The 3,350-nt window shown below is 52.5% G+C and overlaps 1 protein-coding gene across 1 annotated transcript; it reads left to right on the forward strand.

Annotated features, from left to right (window-relative positions):
* Nucleotides 1-259: 259 nt before the first annotated feature.
* Nucleotides 260-2,870, forward strand: LOC112452298 (the record flags this gene model as incomplete). The annotated part of the gene is made up of 2 exons (XM_025012417.1): nt 260-347; nt 2,191-2,870. Coding segments are annotated over 2 exons (768 nt in total), but the record flags the coding sequence as incomplete, so codon positions are not given.
* Nucleotides 2,871-3,350: the final 480 nt, after the last annotated feature.

Raw genomic sequence — 3,350 nt, forward strand, 5'->3', positions numbered from 1 at the left:
CCTTCTCGGTAGTCTAAGGTAAAACCGAGTGGCGACCGTTTGATAGGAATATTATCCGCCGGAATCGGGCTCAACACGTGCCGTCCGGTCACAACGTCACTCTCCGGGTACGTGGATCACACGAAAGTGTATAAATTTCAGCCAGATTTGCCTATCAAATGGTCGCCACTCGGTTTAACCTTGATATACCGAGAAGGTAAGTATCGGAATTTTAGTACGATGTTGAAACAATACTCCATTAATTCTCTTTTATTTTCAGGTCCTCGACGCTGGATGTCTCGACGCCCCGACGCTGCCTCCTGCTGGATCACTGATGAACAACGTGGGACCACCCACCGACCGAACAGGTAAGTAGAAAATGTGTATGTTTATCTAATCGACCGATTTCCTTTTCAGCTACTCGTCCCGGATGGATCTCAACTGCCGCTGACTGTCCCAGATCCTCGCCTTATCGCATACTGGAACGCCGCTGGACAACGATGGATCGATGCCGTAGGACAATATAAATCACAGGTAAGTAACTTCAAATTAATTTGACACTGCGTATATTAACAAACGATTGATTTATTTCAGATTGTCGTCACTGGTTACAAAAATTGTCGCGCCGTATGCGCTATGTTTAACGCGCAAGTACGCGGGAGTGCTTGGTTGTTACATATCGCTGCGCGACGACGCGCTAAGTCCGTATTATAAGCGAATCTTAAGTACGTGTTACCGCAACCACAACATCCGAGCGACTGCCTCGAGTTACCGGGCTCTCGCGGCGTCCCCACCTTGGGGCTATTGTTCCCACCAGCGGTACCTGCCTCGCCGCAGTATCTTTCCACGCCAGATGTTGAACGCTTTCTCTTTTCTTTCGCTAGTTTTTAGGTGTTTTCGCATTCGCTGTCACCCGTGGTTCTCATGCCGGGCTTCCTATGTGTCCGCACGCATACGCATGAGTCCCCTCGGACTCCGGGCCCCTGGTTCCCGCGACTGGGGTTCGTTTCGCCGAGTGGTTTCACCGACCCCTGGGATCATCCCTAGCGCTTCCCCCCGTGACCATCCGTCCGCTACTTTCCGCCGGAAGTCCGCGGTTCTCGAGTTCCGGGTGACATCGCGTGTCCCGGATATCTCGGTCCCCGGCTGCCGAAGCGCGCCTCCGGCTGTGTCGCCGCGTCTCTGGAAGGCCTCCGAGGCCGTTCTACCCCTTCGCTTCCGGGTCGGGTTCCCGTACCCCGATTTCCGGGGGACATGCCGTGTCCCCGCTATCTCCGCGCCTGGTAGTCCTGGCGCTTCGCGGTACGGGTAGTTAGTCTCGGGGTCTCCCCTTGGGTGGACTCCGTTGTTCGGCCCCCGGCTGGGACCGTCGTACCCCCCCACGCGGGGGACATTACGTGTCTCCGCTATCTCCTTAGCCCGCGGTTCTGTCGCGCCGCGGATCGACTCAATGGCCTCGGCTTTCACCCCTCGTTCCATCCCGAGTCCATCTCTGCCCGCTCCGACCCCCTCGGCTCGCGCGCCGGGGTCAGTCCGACGTGTCTCCGCTATCTCGCGGGCCCTTTGCCGGATTCTCGCCGTGATCGGTCTTGTCGCCTCCGCTCGGGTCTCCTGTCGGGGCCCGATCGCTAACTCGTTTGATTTGCCTCTTCCGGCTTACCTGCCGGGGTCAATCTGGCCCCGGTTCCATTACTTGTCGCCTCGCGATCTTTTATGAGGAACGCTAGCCATAAGGGCTCTTCGGACTCGCTTGTCCGGCATTTGACCTAAGAAGATACGGGTGTTCGCTTTCGTGGCCGCTGCTGTCCCCTGGGTGTCCCCGGCTCTTCAGCTAGGTGAACGGTTGCAAAGGAACGCCAACCATAAGGGCTCCTCGGACTCGCTTGTCCGGCATTTAGCATAGTCAAGTATGGGTATTCGCCGCTTCCATGGCCGCTGCTGCTCTCTGGGTGTCACCGGCTCCGTGGCTAGGTGAACGGTTGCAAAATACACATAAGCAGAATTTTTCAGTCAAAGGCATAGGTCCAGCCATAGAGCTCCACGCATCAGCGGGTGCTGTTATACAATCAAAGCATACTGCGTATCAAACTAAGCGTCAATTTCTGATTACTGAACAAATAGTCGATAACCTGCCTATAGCAGCAGTCAAAATCGGTCATCTTAAAATTCCTCCTAATGTAAATCTCGCTGACAGAACGTTTCACCTTCCAGGTAGGGTTAACGTGATATTAGGAGCAAGCATATTTTGGGATCTTCTTTGCATTGGCCAGATAAAACCATGCCGCAATCAGCCAGTCCTCCAGAAGACACATCTTGGGTGGATAGCCGCTAGTGACATTACTTCAGTCACTCAATCGCCTGCATCAATCAGTTACATTACAGCCGACGCGGCACTTCAAAAGCAAGTCGAAAGGTTTTGGACAATAAAAGAGATTGACCGGGCGCCGGTGCGATCAAAGAGCGACGAATCGTGCGAACTCTACTTTCTGCAGACCTACAAACGGGACGCAAGTGGACGGTTTATAGTCAGTCTACCATTCAGAGGGGACCCCAGCAAGTTAGGCGAATCCCGTAGTACCGCGGTGAAACGATTCTACAAAATCGAACAGAAGCTAGAACGCGATCCTGAGCTCAAGGCAGCTTACGTCAAGTTTATGCAGGAGTACGAATCATTGGGTCACATAATTGTCGTAAGTGATACAACGAGCGGCACCTCGCCGGTGTATTACATCCCACATCATGCTGTAGTCACCCGAGTTAACGGGCAGAATAAATTTCGGGTAGTCTTCAACGCTTCTGCCAAGACGACTTCAGGAAAGTCTCTTAATGACATTTTGCGAGTCGGACCCACGATTCAGCCAACGTTATTTGTAATCGTGCTGCGATTCTGACAACACCAATTCGTACTAACAGCTGACATCGTGGAGATGTACAGACAAGTCGAGATTATCGAGGAACAGAGAAATTTGCAGCGAATCGTGTGGAAACCAGCCAGCAGTCTACCATTGCTGGATTACTCACTAAATACAGTTACATATGGTGAAGCAGCCTCAGCCTTCTTAGCAATTCGATCTATGCAGCAAGCAGCTCATGATGCGAAACAATCTCATCCGATTGCGAGTAAAGTCATATTGGAGGATTTCTGCGTAGATGATCTCCTCACCGGCGACGATGACATAAACGCACTTCGATCCCTGAAGACAGATCTCATTGAAGTATTGGGATCAGCAGGCTTCACGTTGGGCAAATGGAACTCTAACGAATCGACTTTCTTCTCATCCAGTGCAGACGAGGTTCCGCAATTACTAAACATCGGGGACGAAGTGAAAACTCTCGGTCTTTCCTCGGCTTCCCGTAAGGACACACTATGA

The sequence above is a fragment of the Temnothorax curvispinosus genome, unplaced genomic scaffold (assembly GCF_003070985.1).
Source record: "Temnothorax curvispinosus isolate PA1 unplaced genomic scaffold, ASM307098v1 QBEX01003207.1, whole genome shotgun sequence".
Lineage (NCBI taxonomy): Eukaryota > Metazoa > Arthropoda > Insecta > Hymenoptera > Formicidae > Temnothorax > Temnothorax curvispinosus.